The sequence below is a fragment of the Panthera uncia genome, chromosome X (genome assembly GCF_023721935.1).
Source record: "Panthera uncia isolate 11264 chromosome X, Puncia_PCG_1.0, whole genome shotgun sequence".
In the NCBI taxonomy this organism is placed as follows: Eukaryota; Metazoa; Chordata; class Mammalia; order Carnivora; family Felidae; genus Panthera; species Panthera uncia.
In genome coordinates, this window is record NC_064817.1 from 39,385,663 (window position 1) to 39,407,356 (window position 21,694).

The 21,694-nt window shown below is 50.5% G+C and overlaps 1 protein-coding gene and 1 non-coding gene across 4 annotated transcripts; both read left to right on the forward strand.

Annotated features, from left to right (window-relative positions):
- Nucleotides 1-1,852: 1,852 nt before the first annotated feature.
- USP11 (ubiquitin specific peptidase 11) lies at nt 1,853-18,146 on the forward strand. Of its 3 annotated transcripts, none has more exons than XM_049643747.1 (21): nt 1,859-2,404; nt 9,706-9,815; nt 10,018-10,148; nt 10,460-10,577; nt 10,965-11,110; nt 11,232-11,293; nt 11,419-11,518; nt 11,875-12,048; nt 12,141-12,299; nt 12,632-12,856; nt 12,994-13,077; nt 13,184-13,278; nt 14,241-14,447; nt 14,971-15,023; nt 15,193-15,450; nt 15,525-15,595; nt 15,800-15,912; nt 16,929-17,078; nt 17,177-17,292; nt 17,443-17,531; nt 17,621-18,146. In XM_049643747.1, exons 1-21 carry the CDS (start codon nt 2,259-2,261, stop codon nt 17,756-17,758), a joined length of 2,745 nt encoding a protein of 914 aa, XP_049499704.1. In that variant the 5' UTR covers nt 1,859-2,258; the 3' UTR covers nt 17,759-18,146. The 3 variants fall into 3 exon arrangements, with proteins under 3 accessions (XP_049499706.1, XP_049499704.1, XP_049499705.1); XM_049643748.1 differs by having other exon boundaries at nt 1,860-2,404; nt 15,193-15,435; XM_049643749.1 differs by lacking the exons at nt 16,929-17,078; nt 17,177-17,292; nt 17,443-17,531; nt 17,621-18,146 and adding an exon at nt 16,266-16,922 and having other exon boundaries at nt 1,853-2,404.
- A 2,821-nt stretch (nt 18,147-20,967) lies between these two features.
- TRNAK-CUU (transfer RNA lysine (anticodon CUU)) lies at nt 20,968-21,040 on the forward strand. The gene has a single exon. It is a non-coding gene; the product is annotated as a tRNA-Lys (tRNA).
- Nucleotides 21,041-21,694: the final 654 nt, after the last annotated feature.

Consider the following 21,694-nt stretch of genomic DNA (forward strand, 5'->3'; position numbering starts at 1 on the left):
TACAACTGTAAGGGTTCTCCATGTTCCCAGAGATGGGGAAGCAAGCAAGGAAAACAGGACACCCTCCCTGTTTCCTTGTAACAGAGCTGAACCTTCCACAAGCCCCTCAGCAGGCTTCCTGTGCCATTTTGTGGCTAGAATAAGATGATATGGTCACCTCTGGCAACAAGGGAGGCTGGGAAGATGAGGGCCTTGCAAAAGGAGACAGGATTGCCAAGCCAAACTTAGAAGGACTAGAATTCACCCAACTGCTCTGGGAAGTGGTGGGGTCATTGGTGTGTGCAGAGGTGGTTGGCCTTTGGAAACCAAACGGTCTAGGCCTGGGGAGGGAGGCCTCTTGTTGGATTGTAGGAAGGGCAGGCTACCTGGTAAATGCGGTGGGGTGGGGTGGTCTGTAGAGGGGCAAAGAGGAGAGGAGAGGCAGTTCAGAGAATCTGACAAGATTCAGCTAGGCTTGAAGAGCAGCTACTTGCCAAGTGCCGGACCCAACTCCATGCCATTTTAGAGACACCCCCCACCCCCCAGGTGAAAGGGTTGCTCCCTTTTCTCCCTCAGTTTGCACAACTGAGTTGCAAACCCTCATCTGTGCCAGGTCTGGGCTAGGGGCTGGAATCACAGTAATAAAGACACAATCCCTGCCCTGTAGAGGTTAACCGACAATAGAAGTGAATTGTGATGTGTATGGGTGGGTGGGGGTTGCAATTGTGCAGGAGAAGGGTGTTCTGGACATGCCAGACCCAGTGAGCTATGTGCAGCAAGCTAGAGGTGGGGGGAGGCGAGCTGTGGTCTTGGTTGTGGGAATGAATGATAATAAGGAAGTCGCTGAACCAGAGCCAGAATCATGAGCCTGTCTTGGGGAGTTTGTGGGATGGCCAGGTGGAGACAGCCAATAGGCAGGCAGATGCAGGGAGCCAGAGAGTGAAATATTAAAGTTATCTAGAGGTAGGGCTGGGAGCCCTAGCAGATGCCAGAGCCTAGTGCAGTGGTTCTCAACCAGAGATCATCTCCACCCCCCAGGGAACACTGGCAATCTCTGGAGACACTTTTGGGGATGAGACAAATTAGGGGATGATACTGCTATCCAGTGGGTAGAGGGCAAGGATGCAACTAATGCTTCCTTGTACAATGCTTCCTACAACAGAGAAATGTCAATAGTGCCTAGATCGAGAAGTCCCTGGCCTGGTGCAAAGGTTCTAAACTTTGCGGTCACGATTCCTTTATAGCCTTAAAAACTGAAGACCTCTAAAGAGCTTTTGCTTATGTAGCCTCTCAGGATATTCCACCGCACACGCAAGAGAGAACAACAATGAAGTATTGTGAAAATAGTTTTGACTTTGTGAACCCCCTGAGAAGGTCTCCTGAACCAGCAGGAATCCTAGAACCACAGGTTGAGAATCTCTGGCCTGGTGCTTAAGATCATAGCTGAGTTTGAACTACAGCTCAGCAGTTTACTACCTGGGGCAAAATGAATTAACGTTTCCAGTCCTTAGCTTGACCCATTGATGCCCATAGGGGACAGTGATATTTATCTGTTGCCTAACGCTACTATTTACCGTGCAATAAAGCACTTAAACAGGGCCAACTATCATTAGTTATCATTGCCATAATGCCAACAAATACACTGAGCCTGAGGCTGACTTGCCTTCAACACGTTTGTCTAGAGAATAAATCTAGTTCAGGCAGGGAAGCGGCCCTCAGGCCTGGGTGGTGACCTTTTTTTTTTGCATTAGGTGGCCCGCAGGCCTGGGTGGTGACCTTTCTTGCATTAGGTTTTGATGGACGGGAAGAGTAGTGCAATGAAAGAAGGGCATTCTGGTCAGGATAAAAAAAAACTCTCAGGGTAGGGGCCGCGGTCCCCAGCAGAGCACGGGACCGAGAAAGCCTGGAACCTTTGCGCCCCTAAGTACTCCCCAAAATGTCCTCGTTCATATCGGGGACCACTGCCTCCACCTTTCCACACAACCTTTTGCCCCGACTCAACATGGCGTTAGAATCCTACAAGACACCTTTGTCTTTATTAGTTCCCAACTGGAGGTTTTACCCCGCCTATTGGCCGCAGAGGTCACCGCCCACTCAGTCCCGATACCCGCCTAGCCACTCCACGCGTCCGAGCGCGGGGTCCCTTTCCAAGATGGCAGTAGACCCCCGGCTATTTGGGGGGCTCTGTTTCCGTTTCCGGGACCAGAATCCGGAAGTGGCAGTTGAGGGGCCTCTTCCTATCTCCAGCTGCGGTGGTTGGGAGAGGAGGGCGAACGGTGATGGCGGCGGTCGCAGCGAATGTAGCGGCTGCGGCCGAGGACCAAGAGCCACAACACGAAGCAGTGCCGGGCCTGGAGAGCCAGTGGCTCCAGATCGAGAATAAGGAGAGTGGGCGAGATCGTCCACTGCGGGCCGGGGAAAGCTGGTGAGGCAGGGCTGCAAGCGGAGCCTCCGCAGAAGGGACGGTGGGGGGCGTTGGCGGCGGTGGGGGACGTGGCGAATAATTGCCATGGGGGCGGGGAAGTGCCTGAGAGTGGATCGCCTTGTCTGGGAAAGAGGCGGGGCCTGCACGGTGGCGCCTGAGGCCTGAGAACAGGAGAGGGTTTGTTGTGGGGAGGCAGGGGAGGGGCCTGAGAGGAAACGGCCATGGGGGTGGAGCCGGGCCTGCGAGGTGGAACTCGGAACCTGGGAAGGGGGCGGTGTTGGCGGCGGGGGCCTGGGGGGGGGTGTGGTCTCCGTGGCTTAAAGTAGCTTCTGGCGGCTGGGGCGGCCTCCGGTTTTTTGGCGGCGTCTGAGAGCTAGGCAGAGCGGGTGACGTCAGGCAGGAGAGCGGAATCCAAACCTTAGGGCTGTGGGCGGGGGGAAGAAAGTCGGAGCCTGCGCGGTGAGGGAGCTGGCGCCTGGGAACGAGGCTTGTGACGTGGGCCGAGGGGCGTGTCCTGAGGCCGAGGGAAGACTGCAGAGGGGAGGTGGTGCCTGTGAAGCAGAAAATGGCGCCTGCGAATGAGCAAAGTTTGTGACGCGGCGAGGTTTTTGCCTCTGGCCGAGGCCCTCTTCCCAGGACGGGAGAAAGTGCAGGTGATTGGCACGGGAGGGGCCTTCGATGTTACATTTGTTTTCTGTCTTAGTACTGTCTTGTTTTTGTAATCCGGAGAAATAGCTATTTAGAAAAATGTCTATGCGTATCTTGATAAATCGGTTTGTTTTACTGATTTCTTGGCTAACCAGTGCATGTAATGTACTGTTTCTGGGTTTAATTTCTTGCTCGCCGAGTTGCATCTCATATGTTAAATTGTGAAATACGTAAGACCTAAAACGGTTGCAGAAAGCGTTTACGTAGCCCAGATTGATGGACATTCTGTAAAAGTAAACGGCCTGTGGTCCTAAAAAATTTCAAGGTCGTGAAAGACAAAGGATGAAGAACTGTTCCAGATTGAAGGAATTAATGGGATTTAAAGAGTCATGATAACTAAATGCAACGTGTGATCCTGGATTGGATCCCGGAGCAGAAAAAATAAATTACTCAGAAATCAGGGGATTTTTTCCCCATAAAATTAATTTTCTCTTTTTTACTGTAAAAGATGTTAATGGGAAAATTGGTGAAATTTGACTGAGGTTTGCAGATTAGCTATTAGTACTGATCATTTCTTGCTTTGGATGATTGTATTGTGGTTATGAAAGGGAGTATCTTTTTTTTTTTTTTAAGGGCATACGTATCGAAATATTTACGGATAATGAACCATCGTGTAAGCCGTTTACTCGCAAAGGCTGGGAAAAAACTAGTGTATGTAAAGATGTATTTAAAGAAACAATGATCGGGCAAATGGTGAAAATGTTACATTTGGGGAATCTGGATGAAGGACATATGGGAATTCTCTATAAAAACTGTTTTTGCATTTTTTTTTCTCAAGTCTGTTTCAAAGTAAAAAAAAAAATAGAGAATAATAAAACAAAAATTTGTGAATTCACTATTCAGATTAAGATTCAGACCGTTACCTTAAGAAATCCTGTGCCCTTCCCAGATGAAAATCCCCCTTCCTGTGCCACGGGAAACTGTTATCGTGAATTTTTAAATTTGTCAACGTTTTCCACTTCTGTATGCATTCCTAAATCGCATTTGTGGTCTAAGCTTTTATTTTAGGAGGATATATATGAAATCGTACTGGATGCGTACCTTGTGCCCTTCGCATCATATCAGGTGGTATATGGTATCCACATGACGTCATTGGTGACGTTAGCCTTGATCATTCGGTGAAGGTGGTATCTGCCTTGTTTGTTCGCTGTGAAGGAACTATTTTTCTCTTTCCGTACACAGTAATTCTTTTAAAAACCTATTTATGCCCATCTATTCCTCAAAAACGTTTCAGTAGCTTCCCCTCTCCTGCAGTGTAAATGCAGAAATTCTTACAGTGACTTGCAGTGAGGCTGGTCCCCAGCTCTGATTGCTTTTCTGATTTCGCTTCTGATTCCTGCCCCCCCCCCACCCCCTCACTCTCTCCATCCGGCCATATTGGATATTCCTCAAACATCGCAAGCATGGTCACACCTGAGGGTTTTTCTAAGTGAGGTTTGCTCATTTTGCAGAGTTCTTTAATCACAGTGCTAGTGAATGTATATCCCTGTTGCTGGAGAGCTATAGCGTAAGGGTTAAGAAAAAAAAAGATTTCGTCTTCTCTATTTGGGGAATCGCAACTTGTCTCTGTACTCTCCAGCAAGGAAAAGCCTCATTTCATCCTGAGAATAAACAATAACTGGAATGTTTTTTATAGTTCATTTGGATGTGTTCAGAAAGGCGTGGGGACTTTGGTTCCTGCTGCATCCTGCCTTTACAGCCTCCTTCTGACAGTACCCTTTAAATTCCACCCCCCCCCATGTGTGGGTTTCCTTTTGGGGTGTTGAAAATGTTTTGGAACTAGGTAGAGGTGTGGCTGGACAATAGTGTGTATGTACTAAATGCCACTGAACTGATCACTTGAAAATGGTTAATTTTATGTGGATTTTAAAAATTACATCCTGTCCATAAAAAAAAATTACCCCCCACCAAATGGTGGTTCAGTATTGAAGCCAGTTTATCTCTGCTATTGTGGCTGATATCATGAAGCATTTTTCCTTAACTCCATTTTTTAAATGTTTATCTACTTAGGTAAGAGCAAAGCATCTCAAAGTTCTTTAATGTGCCGTTCATTTTACAGAGATTTGCTGTAGTGGTCAGGAAATTTATGTGTAAAGCATTTCAAAGTCATGGACTAATCCCCAAATCATATATCTAATACCATTATTAATATTTTGTGCCTTTTTGTCAGCTGGCCGATCTGGGCAAGGGCAATTAATTAATTTGGCTATCTGAACCGATTTGATTTCTCCATAGAAACTTATATTCTAAGAGTAAATTCAAATTTATGATAGTATAGCTTCCTTGGCAAATTCCAACCTTTCTTTTTGAGGACGAACCATCTGCAAACATAATTAAATCAGGGAGAGCTGAGAGAGTCTCTAGAAGGTCTGTGCAGGGTGTGGGTAGTCTAACAGTTAAGCAGGCAAGGAATGGGCTCTTTGTTCAGGTAAAGGAAGGAGTGTGGCTGGGTTGAGTGTTGCGGAATGGATAGTGATGTGTGGAGGGCAAGTAATAGTGTTCTGTTAGAGGTTAAGGACTTAGCCTAGAAATGTTGAAGGTTTTCTGTCAATGGACAAGTCTGCACGGCCCAAGGGGCCATTAAGTTTAATGAAGACCCTCGAACTAGATCAGTGCTTCTTCACACGTTTGGTTGGTGATTGCTGCTATAGCTCTTAAACAATGTGGCTGTGCCTTGACTTCTGGAGCTAATGAAAGACTGAAATAAACAATAGGCCTCTGGTAATTCCCTTTTCATTGAGTCCGTGCCTCTAGTACTTGTTCAGACTTTTCATGAACCAGGGGGAAAGGGTTTGTGCATTTACAATCCTGGAGTAGCGAATCTTTTGGTAGACAGTTACTGTACCAGTCTTTGTTGCTTGAACAGGAGGATGCTTTTTAGCTTGAAAAGTATGCAGTTATCAAAAGATATGTATATTAGCGGGCCTAACTATAATTAACATAATTATAAGCTAGGAAGATATATTTTTCGATTTGTCGTTTTTAAAAATACTCTTTGCTGAAGAGTACACTTATCATCATGAGCACTGAGTCGTATAGAATTGTTGAATCACCGTATTGTACACCTGAAACTTATATAATGCTGTATGTTAACTATACTAGAATTAAAATAACAAACTTAATAAAATTTAAAAAATACTAAGTTTGGAAAATGAAAGAACTTTTATAAAAATGTTAGGGTCATTGAAACTTGGAGAATTTTAATTAAACCTAATTATACCTGTTGTCATTCCTTTCATAGGGCAAAGGAGCAAATCTTTGTGTTGTGTCCCAGAGACAGTTTAGCCATAAAAGAACATTTTAACATTATTATTCTGAATTTGGCAAAGACAAATCAAGAATAGTTGTTAGAAAAGAAAAGATATAAATTGAAGTAAGGACAAAAAAAATACTTAGAGTCAACTTTGTAAAAACTGCAGTGATAAGTAACAAAGATTATTAGAAGCTTAACGTTTTTTTAAGTAAGGGATCTCTTCTAAAAATGAGCTAAAGTATTTTTTAAATGAGTTAAGAGAATGTCAGAATACACCAAGAGCTAATAATTTGGTGATACAAAAGGAACTTCTAATCTGGGCATAAAATAATGTCATTTTACAGGGGCACCTGAGTGGCTCAGTCAGTTAAGCACCTGACTCTTGGTTTCGGCTCAGGTCATGATCTCACGGTTCATGAGTTTGAGCCCCGCATCGGACTCTGCGTTGCCATTGCAGAGCCTGCGTGGGAGTCTCTGCCCCTCCCCCCCAGGATAGATAAAATAAAAGTTTTAATTTAAAAAAATGTCATTTTACAGAAAAGGCCCAAATTCTAATTTTTCTCCTTTGGTATGTCATTCATGTAACAGCGTGTGGTTAAAGGATTAATTTATATGCCTTTATATACATCTATTTAGGCTTGCACAGACACATAAATAATAAACTTAGAACAACGTAGTATTACATTTTCCATCTGCATAAGAAAGCTTTTAATAAACAGGTAGGATATCCTCTCTTAATTTATATCCATATTTTTTTGAGAGCGAGCACAAGCAGGGGAGAGGGAGGGGGTTAAAGAGAAGATTTTTTTTCATCTTTGTTATTTTTTTTTTTTTTTAACGTTTTATTTATGAGAGAGAATCTTAAGCAGGCTCCATGCTCAGGGCAAAGCCCGACTTTGGGTTCCATCTCACAACCCAGAGATTGCCACCTGAGCCGAAATCAAGAGTCTGACGCTTAACCGATGGAGCCACCCAGGCGTCCCTCTCTGTGTAATTATTGTATCTAGTGTAATTAACCTGTTAGGTAAATTGCTATCTTAACCAAAATGACTAATTTCCTTTTCTCCAGACGCGAGAAAACCAGAGGACAGAAAATACTGTTTCGTAACTAAATTTTTTCCCATAAGCATCTATTTCATAATCACTTCAAAAAATGTGAGGAAACACAAATACATGTGACTTTAGCAAGATGGGTTGTATTTCTAGATATTAGCAACAAGAAATTAGAGAATTGAAATTTCCAACACGTATAGCATCCTCCTGAATCCACTACCTAGGGGTGAATATAACATTGTGGGTGCCTTCCCATCAGACAGTGGCAACTCTGTCATGACTGCCATCTGGGCTGACAGATTATGAGGCATCCCAGTTTCAGAGATGTTAAACATTTGTAAAGTGTCCTTGAATTGAAGAAGCGAGATAGTCTTATTTTGTTAAAATTGGCATAAAGCTTCGGTCTTCTGTGAAACCTTTAGAAATCAAGGATGTTGTCAGGTATGGGGGTTTTGCTTACCACTGCAGAGTGATTTTTTTTAATAGAAGTATAGTTGGTACACAGTGTTATGTTAGTTTCAGGTGTATGCACAGAGCGATTTTAATGTTAATTCTCCTTAAAGAGCTCTTAAAGAACAGTCAAGGGGTGCCTCCCTTTGCATGGATCTTTTCCAAAGAAATTAACCTCATAGACCATCTGTGGAGGCAGTGAAAGCCACGGGGGTTGGGGGGCGGCGGGTTTACAGGTATGAGTGGTGGAGGGGTAGGGCCAGTGATGGGGTATTCCAGAATAGCAGTGGGAGGTTTGTGGCATGAGCCACTGGGGCGGGGGTGGGGGGTGCGCGTTCCTGGCATGAGTGAGATGTGCAGGTCTGTGGGGGTCGGTGTAGCAAAAACAGTGAAATCGCACAGAAATGTGTGCCTATTCGGGTGACTTGTGACCATTGCAAGGTTTTGGTAGCCCTCCATTTTCCCACCTCCCTCATCCTTTCATAAGCGCAGGAAAGTTGCCATTTTAAAGAATCCCGTGTATAGGGTTAAATTGCTGGAAAACGAATCAATACAGTGTTAGATGTTTTTCATCAATTTTGTAATATTTTAAAAAGTACCTATTTGAGACAGCCTTTTTAATGTGTCAAAAATCCCATAGCAGCGTGGGTTTGTGGGTGAGCGTGGGACCAGGGTTGTGTGTCAGTGTATGTAAGCTTTGAGGTCCAAGCCCTGGGGTCGGAACAGTTAACTGCTAAACATTCAGTTAGCATTTACTCTAGGTTGTCTTTTCCAGACTTGAGAATCGCTCATGACATTTTACACAGGCAGGCTTCAGCAGTCCTAAATGTTTATCATAGGTGTAGTGATATAACAGTTTCTCTTTTAAAAAGAGAGCTGGCCCAGCTGTACACTTGCCACAATTTTTAAAAAAGGACAAGCTAGTCACTGTAAGCTTAGAAATCTATTACAGGGGTGCCTGGGTGGCTCGGTCAGTTAAGTACCTGACTTTGGCTCAGGTCATGATCTTGCAGTTTGTGAGTTCAAGCCCCACTTCGGACTCTACTGTCAGTGCTGCGCCCGCTTTGGATCCTCTCTTCCCCCCCTCTCTCTGCCCCTCCCCTGCTCGTGCACTCGCTCTCGCTCTCTCTCTCAAACATAAATAAACGTTAAAACAAAGAAATCTATTATAAAGCCAAAATAAATCCTAAACACAAAAATGATGAAAAATGGTGATATGTAGTTTTTGAAGGAAAACCTGATTCTTTTAGCATTTTAGATTCTTCTTAATTTCTGAGCAGGTTTCCAGAATTTAGTGATTATTTCTTATCCTCTATTTATCTGTCCTTTACAAACACTCCACACTTAATGAATGGCTAAAGCCTTATAAAATTAGCTGTAAATAACATAATATTCAGCCTAATTATTCTATAATAAAACCTCATATTTCCTGGCACTGAGTATGGATTTGTGGTTTGTTTTGGGTTTTGCCCTTTTCTGGTTTTTTTTTTTTAATTAATTAATTAATTTATTTATTTTTGCCCTTTTCTGTTTTTAATGGAATCTTTTAGTATCCTAAGCAGGTAGGTAATCTATCCAAATCTGGGTTTCACTGAATAAATTTTGCTTCTAATTATTTTTATATGATGGTGAAACTTTTATCTTTCATGTTGAATTCTGGGAGGAATTTCCTTTTTCTGTTGAGATAGAATCAACACATGAGGTATCAGTTGTAGGTGTACGTGAAACTTGGCATCTTGACTTCCGATGTGTTGATCTTTCTGGTCTAATATCCATGGGACCTGGTACCGCTAAGCCCGGGTAAACGTGCATCACTCGTGTTCCATGTCTTGTGCAGGTTCCTCGTGGAGCAGCACTGGTACAAGCAGTGGGAAGTGTATGTGCAGGGAGGAGACAAGGACTCCACCGCCTTCCCTGGCTGCATCAATAATGCTGACCTCTTTGAAGGTACCAGGCCCCTCCCTCCTCCCTCCCCCCTGCAGCCCAGCCCTGGGCTGGGAAACAAGTTTCTTGTCCCCTCTGTCCCTGCCAATAATCAGAAAACTCTCCGTCCGAGGAACGTCACTGGTGAGATGGCCAGAGTGACTTACCACTTTCCTTCCCTGATTCTTCCTTTGCCGCCTCCCCCTGACACCCCCGCCCCCTGCAGACCAGGTAAACTGGCGCCTCAAGAGGGGACTAGTGGAAAGTGAGGACTATGTGCTGCTCCCAGCGGCTGCTTGGCATTGCCTGGTCAACTGGTATGGTCTAGAGCATGGCCAGCCCCCCATTGAACGCAAGGTACGGTGGATGGGGAGGTGCTCAGGGGAGATTCTTGGGGGTCAGGGTAAGAGAAAGTCCTTGTAGACCCAAGAGGGGTCTAGACCCGTGTGTGTGTGTGTGTGTGTGTGTGCGTATGTCTGCGCGTGTGCGCGCGCACGCACTGTGTGGACACACCTTGTCTGCACTCCTCTGCCCTCAGGTATCTCAGTGTGTCCCAAGCGTGCACTCATCTGTTGGGCGCGCTCCTCCCATCTCCGAGGTCACCGTGCCTGTGTCTGTGTGTGTGTGCTGTGTGGGGACACCTGTGTCTGCACCTTTCCACCTTCCAGGTCGTGGAGCTGCTCGGCGTCCAGAAGATCGAGGTGTATCCAGTAGAACTGCTGCTTGTCCGGCACAGTGATATGGACACACCTTACACGGCTCAATTCAGCCATACAGATTCCGTTGGTGAGTCTGAGGGCTACGGTGTGAGTGGGCGTGCCCACAGGTCAGGGATCTAAGAATGTGTGGGGTTTGGCTGTGACAGACTGAGAAGGCATTGGTCAGACTTCGGAGGACCAAGAAGGTATCCGTCAAGTTGGGCAGAGGCCCTGAGCGAGTGCCCTGGAGTCCTCAGGGTATGCGAGCCGCGTCCCAGTGACTTAGATGGTACGCCAGATGATACTGGCTGGGGGTCTCAAGTCCTGAGTGTGGATCAGTCATTTGGAGACCCCTCGAGGACACAAGGTATTGACCGAGTGTGCAGGGTCTGTGAGGAGGAGTCAGGGTGTGATGCTGAGATGGGTCATTCGGGGTTCCAGGAAGACCTCGAACGTGCTCCATTACCCTCCACAGACCTAGTTTTGCGCACCGCCCGAGAGCAATTTCTGGTGAATCCCCAGGAAGAGACAAGGCTGTGGATCAAGAACGCGGAGGGCTCTTTTGAGAGGTTGTGCAACACCCGCGTCACACTGCTCGAGGCTGCCCTTCAGACTGGGCAGGTAAGGGTGGGGAGGGCCTTTCTGCTCACCGGCAGTGCTCGGGTTGGGGCAAGTGAGGGCTCGGTGCCCGCAGGCCCTCCGTGAAGGCCTGTCCTGCTTTTCTTTCTCTTTCTCAACCCAGTTGATCATCATGGAGACCCGAAACAAGGACGGCACTTGGCCCAGTGCCCAGCAACAGGCTGTGTAAGCCCAGCGGGGGGTCTGGCCCGGGGTGGGGTCCCACGGCAGGTAGAATGGCTGAGCTCATGAGCCCATTTCACCTGCACGTCATTGGCCCTTGGCTGATAAGAGATTCTCACCCACCCCAGGAGCACTGCATCGGAGGAGGATGAAGAATTCCAGGGCCAGCCAGGCATCTGTGGTCTCACCAACCTGGGCAACACGTGCTTCATGAACTCGGCCCTGCAGGTTGGGCGATTAGGCCTGTGTCTGGCAGAGCCACAGGGGTGGGCTGCAAGTGACCAGGATTTGGCCGGGGAGGGGGGAGGCTGCAGGGCAATGGGTCAGGTTGCAAGCTGGGGCCCCACAAGTCTGACTTGATGTGCCCACAGCCCTCCCCCAAGCATTAGTACCCTCTCCCTCCGCTGGCCCCTACTTTGCTGGATCTTCCCTCCTTTGTCGCCATATTCTTCCCTCTTAAAATGCTGCTACCTTCTCTTCCCCACCTCCCTGGCCCTTCTCTCTCCTTCCTCCTCTCTGTCTCCACCGTGGTCACTCCTCCCTCCTTTTCTCTGCCTCTTTCTCCCGGGCCCTGTGTCCTACAGTGCCTCAGCAACGTGCCGCAGCTCACCGACTACTTCCTCAAAAACCGCTACCTGGAGGAACTCAACTTCTGCAACCCACTGGGCATGAAGGGGGAGATCGCAGAGGCCTACGCAGACCTGGTGAAGCAGGCCTGGTCCGGCCACCACCGGTCCATCGTGCCCCATGTGTTCAAGGTATGACTCGGCCCCAGGCTGCCCCTGCCCGCCCCCCCAACCCCCCACTCCTGACTCCCTCTCGCTCTGACGGCCCTGCCCCATCTTCTCAGACCAAGGTCGGCCACTTCGCGTCCCAGTTTCTGGGCTACCAGCAGCATGACTCACAGGAGCTGCTGTCATTCCTCCTGGATGGGCTGCATGAGGACCTCAATCGTGTCAAGAAGAAGGAATATGTGGAGCTGTGCGACGCGGCTGGCCGGCCAGATCAGGTAGGCAGTCGTCAGAGACCCCCATCCTGAGAGCCCCATTAAAACCTCCAGGGCCTCTGCTTCAGGGATTCTCTGGCCTCCCTGGGGTATCCCCCCCCCCCCCCGACCTCCTCTCCAAGCCCATTCCCAGCCTTGGCTCCAGCCCAGAGTTAAATAAGCCTATATAAGCCGCAGCCTGACTGGGCACAGCCTCCAGATAGCTCTAGCTGTAACTCTGTCTCTGGACTTCGCCATGGCGCTAACCTTGACCTCACCCACATGCACATCCACCCCAAACTATGGTTTCCCCTGCCCCGGGCAAACCTTGCCACCCTCCATGACACTGTCAACAGGAGGTGGCTCAGGAGGCCTGGCAGAACCACAAACGGCGGAACGATTCTGTGATTGTGGACACCTTCCACGGTCTCTTCAAGTCTACGCTGGTGTGCCCCGATTGTGGCAATGTGTCTGTGACCTTCGACCCCTTCTGCTACCTCAGTGTCCCTCTGCCTGTCAGCCACAAGAGGGTCATGGAGGTCTTCTTTGTCTCCATGGACCCTCGCCGCAAGCCAGAGCAGGTACGGGGTAATGGTGATGCGGGGACATAACGGGCCGAGTAGCCAGTTTGTTTGATGACCCCGCCACACCTTGACGCTGCCCTCACTAACTCCCCACACGCCTTTCTGCTCTTTTGTGGGTACCGTTTCTCCCTCAGCATCGGCTCGTGGTCCCCAAGAAAGGCAAGATCTCGGATCTGTGTGTGGCTCTGGCCAAACACACCGGCGTGTCGCCAGAAAGGGTGAGGCTCTGCAGGCGCAGGGAGGGTGGGATTTAGGGGCAGGGAGGTAAGGGCCTGGGATGACCTTGTCGGCTGCCCGGCCTCCTGTCTGCATTTCCATTCCCAGATGATGGTGGCCGATGTCTTCAGTCACCGTTTCTATAAGATCTACCAGCTGGAGGAGTCTCTGAGCAGCATCTTGGACCGAGATGATATCTTCATGTGAGTGAGGGCACCAGGGGAGCTAGGGGTTCCCCAGGAATCTCCTCTTTAACCAACTTCCCTGTCCCCCATTGGCCTGACTTGCAGGGCACCTGCCTTGTGCAGGGCTTTGGCCACGTGCCTTAGCAGGCCGGGAGGCTTAGGCCGTCAGCAGGGTGAACGACAGGTCCTTATCCGGGTTGTTCTTGGGTATTTTCTTCCTTGTGATGTGATGGAGGTTCCTGTTTCTTCTTTATTCTGTGTTCTGTTCAGCAGTCACTGAGTAGTACCTCACGCTTGGTCTGCGTTTCTTACACTGCAGTCACATTGCGGTCCTCGGAAGCCACAAGCGATGCTTGAAACAGGGAGCACCTAAGAAGACACTTTCTGAGCATAAGAGCACTCAGAACAAATCTGAAATCTCTGGGTCACTGAAAGAGAAAGGGGGTCATGAGTAGAAAAGGTGTTTTTTAACCAAAGAGTGTTTGCCAACAAAAGAAAACGATTTTAGATCCCTTTGTTGCTAAAATTTTGTTAGTCTCCTCAGCACTTTCATAACGCCAGAGTGCTTTATGAACTGTCTCACCAACAAAGTGCTGTGTCATCTAACAGTTTGTAAAGCACAAAACACTGGGTGGCTCTTTAAAAAAAATATTTTCAGGCTATTAGGGGTGAGTGGTGGGAGCACGTGGGGCAGAGTCCCCAGGCCCCTCTTTTTTTTTTTTAATGTTTATTTTTGAGAGAGAGCGAGCACACATGAATGCAGAGGAGCGGCAGAGAGAGAGGGAGACACAGAAGCTGAAACAGGCTCCAGGCTCCAAGCTGTCAGCCCAGAGCCCACCGCAGGGCTCGAACCCATGAACCGTGAGGTCATGACGTGGGCTGAAGTCAGACGCTCAACCACCTGAGCCACCCAGGCACCCCCACGGGCCCCTCTTGAGTGTCCTGATCAGGTGTGGCCTCATGTTCACCCCCCCCCACAGATACGAGGTGTCGGGCAGGTCTGCTATTGGTGACAACTCGAGAGAGGACGTGGTGCTCCCCATCTACCTGCGGGAGCGCACGCCAGCCCGGGATTACAACAACTCCTACTACGGCCTGATGCTCTTCGGGCACCCGCTCCTGGTGTCGGTGCCCCGTGACCGGCTCTCTTGGGACGCCCTGTATCACATCCTGCTGTACCGCCTCTCGTGAGTCTGCCTTTTGGGGGGCAGGGGGAAGGTGGGTCTGAACTCAGAACCGGGTGTCGAGCTATTCAGAGTTGCCACCCCTTGCCACTTGCAGGAGACAGCTAAGTTTAACATGGCCAGAGAGCAACTCTTAGGTTTTTTTTCTTTTCCTCTTCGTCTAAACTTCTGGCTCTGCCACAGTCTTTCCTGGGTGTTGGAGATAACGGGGGTCAACAAAATGGACAAAATACACACAATTTTGGTACTTCATTACTCTCTCCTTGGAGAGGCGTGGTGATTTGTGTCCTCACTGGTGGATTGCCATTGTGCCTAAAATCTAGAGTCCTTAGGCAGGCAACCACCTTGTCGAGCCGCCTCTTCGGGCGTTTCTGTATCCTCTCCTGAGCCCATCTGGGCTCACCACGAACAACTGCTTGTGTGTGGGCCTGCCGGTGGTTTCCCATCATAAGCGAAGTGGAATCCTGGGCCCTGGCTGGCCTGCCTTCGTGCCCTTCCTCCAGAGTCTCCTCTGCTCTCTTGGCAGGCGCTATGTGACCAGACCCAGCTCGGATGACGAAGACGACGGGGACGAGAAAGGTGAGGAAGAGGCAGGAGAGAGCATCGACAAGGATGAGGGTCTGTACAAGCCGGGCACGAGGGAGGGTCAGCGGCTGGGGGGTCTGGGGTATTTCCGTCTGGATGCGCCTTACTGCTCCGGCACCCCGGCTCACACGGACCCATCTGCTGCCCTACCCCGTCCTGGCAGATATGGAGGACAAGGACAGCATCCCCAAGCCCGGACGTGTGGCTGGGGGCAGCTCCCAGGATTCCGGGCCGGAGCAGGCAGGGCCTAGCTCTGGAGTGGCAGGCGGGAGCCGCGCCCCTGTGGACAACTCCCCTGGACCATCTCACTGGCCCCAGAGGGCACGGCGCAAGCACCTGTTCACCCTGCAGACGGTGAACTCCAACGGGACCAGCGACCGCTCAACCTTCAACGAGGATACCCATGGTGTCTCCTTCAGCTGTGAGCCAGGGTGGGGGATGCGGGAGGGGGTTTCCTTGGCAGCAGGGCCCATGACCACCTCCCCTCGCCCCCAGCCCAGCCGTACATCGCCATCGACTGGGAGCCAGAGATGAAGAAGCGTTACTATGACGAGGTGGAGGCTGAGGTAAACGAGATCCCGGGGGTGGGAGGGGCCACTTTCCGCTTGTGCCCCCGCAACCCTTCACACCCACGCCCCCCCCCCCCCCCCCCAAATTCCTCCAAGTCGTGACCACAGAGCTCCCAGGGCCTCAGAGTCCATGCCCTTAGCCACGGGCACGTGTCTTCCACCTCCCGTCCCCTTCACCTGTCACCCGCTCCCCTGGCCCAGGGCTACGTGAAGCACGACTGCGTGGGGTACGTGCTGAAGAAGGCGCCGGTGCGGCTACAGGAGTGCATTGAGCTGTTCACCACCGTGGAGACTCTGGAGAAGGAAAACCCCTGGTGAGCGGCCAGAACGGGGCCTCTGGGGACGTAGTGGGGGGGGTGTGACCTGCCCAGATGCCTCCTACCTGTAAATGTTCATCCTTCGCCCCTCACTCAGGCCCTCCTGCCACTCTGACCCCCAATACCCAGGCTTAGTCGCACGTCAGAGCCTTTGCCTGGCTGTTCCTTCTCCCGGGAGGGAATGCTCTCCCCCCCAGTTATAGCTGCGGGACCTGACCCCTTCACTTTGCTCAGGTCTCTGACCAAATGTCAGTTCATCAGAGATCTCTTACTACCCTGTTAGGAGCCAGGCCCCCCAGCCCGTGCCTCCGCCCCCCACCCCGCTCCCTCCCCACTCTGTTTCTGCCTAGGCCAGCATCACTTTCTTTGCGGTTCTATAACACCACCTGACGTCATATCCTAGATCCCCTTTTGTGTCATGATTTGTCTTCTCCGTTGGAGTAGACCCTCGAGAATGAAGACTTCTGATCTTAAGTTTGTGCTGTGTGTCTGTTCTCACGATCATAATGGTGTGGGGGGTGCAGGAGGCACTCAGTAGATCCTTAGAGAATAAGCAAACAAAACATAAAGGGACAACCAAAAAGATGAAGCCAGTCTCAAACATTAGAGCGGCATCTCCGTGGAGCAGGAAGGGAACAGAAATACAAAGTAGCGGCCAAAGGACTCAGCAGCAGGCTGTCAGCAGACACCTGGCGAGTGAGCGAATGGGTGACTCGGAGAAGTTAGAGGGACACAGGCTCTAGAATGAGACGAACGTCCCACGGACCAGAAACCAAACAAAAGCGCACACTAGCGTAAGAGCCCGACAGTACTTGACGAATGACAGGATTGTAAGATGTGAAGAGGGCACGCTAGAGTGACGGGCGGGCGGGAAGGAAGGGCTGGGCAACATCTCTGTGGACCAGACGTGGCCCGTGGGGGCCACGCGGTGCAAAAAGAGTATGCAGTAGGTGCTCATTAAGCATGTGTGTGTGTGCGCACGCATGTGCCTACTCGTGCTCTTGTGTTTGTAGGTACTGTCCCACCTGCAAGCAGCACCAGCTGGCCACCAAGAAGCTGGACCTGTGGATGCTGCCTGAGACTCTCATTATCCACCTGAAGCGTTTCTCTTACACCAAGTTCTCCCGCGAGAAGCTGGATACCCTTGTGGAGTTTCCCATCCGGTCTGGGCTGGGGCCTTGGCCTGGGCAGGAAGGCTTAGGGGGGAGGCACAGGGAGAGGGGAAGAGGCGTTCTGGGAGTGACCTTGTCCTCCCCCACAGGGACCTGGACTTCTCCGAGTTTGTCATCAAGCCGCAGAACGAGTCGGCTCCGGAGCTGTACAAATACGATCTCATCGCGGTTTCCAACCATTACGGGGGCCTGCGTGACGGACACTGTATGTGCGGGGCTGTGGCAGGGCTTGCCCGGGGTCGGGGGGCAGGATGTCCTCAGCGTGCGACTAAGATAAGTGAGCAGGGGTGGGCGGTGGACCCGGGAAGCTCTTCGGGGAGGCAAGGCAGGTGCGGACGGCGCCCCTCTCTTACAGACACGACGTTTGCCTGCAACAAGGACAGCGGCCAGTGGCACTACTTCGACGACAACAGCGTGTCGCCCGTAACCGAGAATCAGATCGAGGTGTGCCCTCCCCCCCCCCCCGCCCCCCCCCCCCCCCCCCCCCCCCACCGCGCCCCAGGTCCGTGCCGACGCCTGTCCTCTCCCCGCAGTCCAAGGCAGCCTATGTCCTCTTCTACCAACGCCAGGATGTGGCACGTCGCCAGCAGCCCCAGCCCGGCTTACGTGACTCCCCAGCGTCCCCTGCCTGCGGTTCCCCACCCAACTCTGAGTTCATGGATGTAAACTGAGGGGCCCCCAGCCCCGCCACAGGGAAGGAAGCCATCTCTGCTCTCTTCCTTCCCGCCCCCGCCCCCCAGCCCCGTGTTAGGTGCCCCGTGCCAGGTGTCGCAGGCTTTAGTCGTGGCTGCTGTTCTCCTGTGCCACTATATTGCTCTCTCCCGGGGAAGAAGAGGTGGTGTCTCGCCCCGGCCGTGTGTCCCCCGCCTGTGTTTGCCCCTTAGAGCAGTAACCTTCCCTTCTATTCTCTATTTATGGTTGTCCCCTTCCCTCCGTCCTCCACCTGGGGTGTTTCGAGGGGGTGGTGGTGGGGTGCACCTGAACACAGAGTGTATTTTCTTATCGAGACCCTGTACCTTCCGCTGTGTATATATAAAGTGCCAGTGTGTTCCGTGACAATGTGCTTTTTTTGCTGCGTACCAAGTGCCAGCCGGGTGTCTGTGTGCTGACGCGTGCTTGCTGGGTGCGGGGGGTGTGACGAGTGATGCTCTGACTGCGTGTCGCGCAACGACTTTGGGGGAGTTTCCGGCACCATCTGGACGCCACGCACGATTCCCAGCACCAGCCACACGCCCAGTGTTTCCCAGGGCGTTTCACACACTGACTCGCAGTCCTCACGCCGGTCTCGGGGTGGGCGGGGCTTGTCGTCTCCGGTTTCAGATGGGGAAACTGAGGCACAGCTTGAGTCATCGTTCAGGCTGTCAGGAATTGGCACGCGTGGTTAGTCACGCTGGTGTTGGTCCCTGGAGGGGGGCGTTTGACCTCTCTGGACGCGAGACCGAAATCTCTGGACGCAGCCCGCCCCACGGCCGATGTGGGAAAGGCACGCCTAGAACACACGGGCATCCGTGTGGGCCAGTGTGTGCTTTCTGGACACAAAGATACTGACCAGACCACAGACCCCCCCCCCCCCGCCAGCAGTGTCTTCCGAGAACCACAGAGGTGGCACACCTGACCCAGATCAGCTAACCCAGCAGGACAACCGTGCCTTGTCTCTGTTGTCCCTCCACTCAGCCTCCCCGCTCCCCGCACCCCACCATGACTGCAGCTTCCCCACCAGGCAGGGGCCCTCCGGCTGCACCCAAAGAGGGAAGTGGAACACCGTGCCCCAGAATGGGAGCAGCATGGCGTGTCTGGGGGACAGACACCACTTAAACACGGGATGCCCCCCACCTGACCCCCCCACTCAGGCGCCCGCCATCTCCTCTAAGAACTGGCTCCTCTAAGGAGCAGCTGTGGACTGGGCTGTGGGGTGGGGCGGTGTGGACGGATGTGTGGTATGTGGACTTAAACAAAAGCCCCAAGCCCTTCACACCAAGGGAGGGACCTGCACGGTGGCGCTCAATGGACCATTCCCACAGTAACCGCCTCAACACCCGCCCTGGCAAGGGTCGCTCGGCATTACCACCCGCAGACCTCCCAGTTGCGCTGTCGACACCGGTGAGAATCAAGGTAGTCGCTGTGAGAAACCCGACTCGACCTGACTTAGGCAAAAACAAATAACTAGTTCTGGGTACGACCGGATCCGGGAACTCAAAAATGTTGTCATTTAATCCTCACGGACACCATGTGATTTGAACACTATGACCCCGTTTTGCAGATGAGGAAGCAGGCATAAAGACCTAGCTCAGAATGGGCTTTCCGTACCGGAAGACGTCCTTACCTATGCATAATCAGTCCCAGACAAAGCCCTCCTAAAGTGAATCCGTTTCAAATAATTTCCCAGATTTAACCAAAAATGTCTTGAAATGACACCATGCATAAGAATCAGGAAAAAGTGAGGGGCGCCTGGGTGGCTCAGGCGGTTGGGCATCCAACAGTCGATTCTGGCTCCGGTTCTTATCTCATGGTTTTGTGGGTTCGAGCCCCATGTTGGGCTCTGCGCTGACCCTGCAGAGTCTGCTTGGGATTCTCTGTCTCTCTCTGTCTGCCCCACCCCTACTTATGCTCTCTCTCTCTCTCTCTCAAAATAAGTAAAATTTAAAAAATTATTTTAAAGAAAAGGAATCAGGAGAAGTGAGAGACAACAGACAGTTTCACAGAGATGCCTCGCATCAAGAATTCTCAGGGGTCAGGGGCGCCTGGGTGGCTCAGTTGGTTGAGCGTCCGACTTCAGCTCAGGTCATGATCTCATGGTCTGTGAGTTCAAGCCCCGAGTCGGGCTCTGTGCTAACAGCTCGGAGCCTGGAGCCTGCTTCCGATTCTATGTCTCCCACTTTCTCTGCCCCTCCCCTGATCATGCTCTGTCTCTCTCTGTCTCAAAAATAAACATTAGGGGCGCCTGGGTGGCGCAGTCGGTTAAGCGTCCGACTTCAGCCAGGTCACGATCTCGCGGTCCGTGAGTTCGAGCCCCGCGTCAGGCTCTGGGCTGATGGCTCGGAGCCTGGAGCCTGTTTCCGATGATTCTGTGTCTCCCTCTCTCTCTGCCCCTCGCCCGTTCATGCTCTGTCTCTCTCTGTCCCAAAAATAAATAAAAAACGTTGAAAAAAAAATTAAAAAAAAAAATAATAAACATTAAAAAAATTTTTTTTTTATAAAAAAAAAGAATTCTCAGGGGTCAATGTAAAACTGTTGTGCATACTCTGGTCATGGAAATAAAGATGATTACAAGTGAACAAGAAATGTGAACATTTTAAAAATGAAAACGAGTTGAAAAAGAACCAGGTAGAAGTGATAGGCCTGAAATAGATAATAACTAAATTTAAGAAACGAGTGGATGAGTTGAACAACACATTACATGTAGCCGAGGAGGGAATTGGTGAATTGGATAGAGTTTAAAACAGGGGCTCCTGGCTGGCTCAGTTGGTAGAGCATGTGACTCTTGATGCTGGGGTTGTGAGTTCAAGTCCCACGATGGGCATAGAGCTTAAATAAATAGAACATATAACGGATAGAAGTTAAAGTGTCCCTGGAATCCTCTGTTTTCCAGAGCTCTGACATGGTTTGTTCTGTCAATCCTGCTTGGGGTATGTGTGTGTGTGTGTGTGTGTTGATGTATATGGTTTATAGTATACATGTTTAACATAGCAAAGTCTACCCTCAAGTGATGGATCCCACTTCGCATTTAATATAAGAACTTTTCCATAGTGTGTCCATTTCTCCCTGCTCAGCCTTTATGTTGTTACCACGCATTTTACTTTTGCATATGTTATACACCCCAAGATGCCTTGTTTTTTTTCCTTTAAGCAGTCGGTTGCCTTCAAGAGATTTAAATAGGGGTGCCTGGCTGGCTCAGCCGGTAGAGCATGCGACTCTTAATCTCAGGGTTGTGAGTTCAAGTCCCACGTTGGGCATGGAGCCTACTTAAAATTGAAAACAAAAAAGGGGCGCCTGGGTGGCGCAGTCGGTTAAGCGTCCGACTTCAGCCAGGTCACGATCTCGCGGTCCGTGAGTTCGAGCCCTGCGTCAGGCTCTGGGCTGATGGCTCGGAGCCTGGAGCCTGTTTCCGATTCTGTGTCTCCCTCTCTCTCTGCCCCTCCCCCATTCATGCTCTGTCTCTCTCTGTCCCAAAAATAAATAAAAAACCTTGAAAAAAAAAATTAAAAAGAAGAAAACAAAAAAGAGATTTAAATAGTAAGAAAAGGAGTTGAATATATTTGCCATGCCATACTTACCGTAGTTACCATTTCCAGTGCTTTTCATTCCTTTCTGACGGTCCTGATTTCCATCTGGTGTCACTTGTCACTTGTCACTTACTTGCCTTCTGCCCGAAGGACATCCTTTAAATTTTCTTTTTGGTTTTTAATGCTTATTCGTTTATTTTAAGAGAGAGAGAGAGAGAGAGCAGGGGAGGAGCAGAAAGAGACAGGGAGAGAGAGAGAATCCCAAGCAGGTTCCACACTGTCAGCACAGAGCCTGATGCAGGGCTTGATGTCACAAACCGTGACATCATGACCTGAGCCGAAATCAAGAGTGGGACGCTCACCTAACCGACTGAGCCACCCAGG